The sequence below is a fragment of the Anoplophora glabripennis genome, unplaced genomic scaffold, assembly GCF_000390285.2.
Source record: "Anoplophora glabripennis isolate ALB-LARVAE unplaced genomic scaffold, Agla_2.0 scaffold3103, whole genome shotgun sequence".
NCBI lineage: Eukaryota > Metazoa > Arthropoda > Insecta > Coleoptera > Cerambycidae > Anoplophora > Anoplophora glabripennis.
In genome coordinates, this window is record NW_019419255.1 from 2,721 (window position 1) to 5,064 (window position 2,344).

The following is a 2,344-nucleotide window of genomic DNA, read 5'->3' on the forward strand; positions in this document are numbered from 1 at the left end:
CACACACAAATGTTACGAAATTATTCACATAATATATTAATTATAATAATGTTAATATTTAACAAAATATTAAATATCTCTTAACTATGGTAGTGCTTATTGGCGGTCAAAAAAAAAATAGTAACAAACTAGATATTCATTGTGACCCTTGAGCATTAAAGTTTATGAACAACATATTACTAGCTTCTACTGCCCTTCGCTGTCACTATCACTTTTATCTAAAACAGTGTCATATTAAAAATCTACAGTTTATTCATACTTTTCATCAGTACCTTTTTTACCGGGATATGCATGTCGCTTTAGTCTGTCATATAAATCATCCTTCGTACCATATATACTAGCATTTGATCTTGCTAAGCTGTTCATTTTGCCATTAATTCCATTGTGAAGGCTTTCTTTCATGTAGGTTTCATTATAAAAATTTGGCATTTCCCAGCCGTCTTCCTCGTCATCGTAATAATGAGCATAAGTTGAATGATGACTTGGGGCGATACTTTCAGCATATGGAGTTGGAGCTCCATAATAAAAATTCACCTGAGACCCATTTTGATCTGTAGCAGGACTGAGCAATTTCTTGGGCTCCTTCCTCCGGTTTGCCCTGTAAAAAATTCTTTTGTGATATGATAAACAGACAACGGGAAAGATAAATGGTGAATAATTGATCTTGCCCAACACTTCTATACTTCCCAAATGCATTGGCAGTTACATATAAGTGACAAATATTTGTCAGATACGCCAGTAATCTGGCCTTAGTATGAACTAAAGCCGCTCCCATCCCATCACTTTGTCTTAATTAAGAAATTCGTAGATAATTTGTAAAATATTTTATTTCAGTTTTTGAATTACTAGAAGTTTCCGTTACGATTTTAATCTATATCATACAATTGTAGAAGAACAATAAAGTAGAAGACAAAGAGAGAATGTTTCTTGGTCAACAAAGGACTGCCGAGTATAGTTAAAGTTCAGCTGTACTTCCAAAAATGAACAGTAATAGTCAATTCATTAGTTTAAATTAAGCGAACACAAATGAAATTCATAATAGTTGGTAATTAGTCAAGTCAGAGTTGTTCAACGTTAGTAACTGTAATTTTCAACACTGAGCGGCACTATTGACGATAAAGCACATTCATGTCAGAAGTGAAACCAATGAAATATTTAGGTAATTGGAGAAATTACACCTGCCATATGTAACGTGGATATGTAACTCTCAAACAAGGACCATCATATAGTGTTAGCAGTGGAGATCGAAAGTGTCGTATATATGTTAAGGGTGAATGGACGGATGGACTTAATTGCGTTGATCCGGTGTTCGAAGCTCGAATGTCGATATGTCGATGTACTAGCAAGTGAGAGGATAGAAGTAATTCATGTGTGTGAGATAATGTCTTACCACAGTGGTGAAGAATCTTTGGAATAATCAGAATGAGAAACCACTTAAAAATTAGCTGTTTTTGAACCTTTAGAATTTTTGTATTGAAATAGGGAAATACTTAGATAGTTGTAGAATGTTAAGTTGTTTAAGTTTTTGTGTTACGAGAATCTTCCATTGTTTCCATTATTTGTAAATAGAGGTGCTGAGAATATAAATGTGAGTAGTAGGAAGTTAACAGAAGTAAGTTAGTAGTTGGAAAGGATTTGAAATGTTTAGCAGAGATTGCAATGCAGTAGAATTAAATAAATCTTAATTGGGGTTTAGTAATTATTAAAGAATTATTATAAATATTATATAAACTTTTTAAGAAGTTGCACAAATATAACAATTTTACTCACCTCGCACAAATCATCCAAATAAGTAATACAATAAATATAATCAGGATAACAGATGCTGCAATGCCTCCAGCAATATATGCAAACTCAGATTTTTCAGTACAGTGCTTTCCAGTAAAACTACCTATACATCTACATGATGGTTGCCCTCTCATATCTTTAACACAAGATCCTTCGTTATCACAATATCCCTCACAGACATCTGCACACTCTTTGCCTGTTCCATTAAATCCTGGTTTACATTCACATTTAAAATTGCTAGTTTCTGGTATAAGTAAACAATAAGCATTAACATCACATTGCATTCCAGGCCCATTTATTTCACATGGATTTGTACATTCGGATTTACTAATCTGTAGAATAAATAAATAAAATAAAATAATAAAGAAATTAAATAAATAAACATATTAAATAAATAAAGGTTATTCTGATCAAAATATATTTCGTACCTATGTTGTTAATTAAAGATTGTCATAATTAAAAAGAAGAATAATTTCAGATAGAGTTAATGTTTTCATCAGTCTCGGAATTTTTTAAACATATATAAATATATATACAATATATATATGGGTAACGT

The 2,344-nt window shown here is 31.7% G+C and overlaps 1 protein-coding gene across 1 annotated transcript; it reads right to left on the reverse strand.

Annotated features, from left to right (window-relative positions):
- Positions 1–6: 6 nt before the first annotated feature.
- LOC108916609 (low-density lipoprotein receptor-related protein 1-like) lies at positions 7–2,120 on the reverse strand. The gene is made up of 3 exons (XM_018722904.2): positions 1,771–2,120; positions 273–598; positions 7–218 (listed from the first exon to the last, which is right to left on the reverse strand). The coding sequence occupies exons 1-3, from the start codon at positions 2,070–2,072 to the stop codon at positions 187–189; spliced, it is 660 nt and encodes a 219-aa protein (XP_018578420.1). The 5' UTR covers positions 2,073–2,120; the 3' UTR covers positions 7–186.
- Positions 2,121–2,344: the final 224 nt, after the last annotated feature.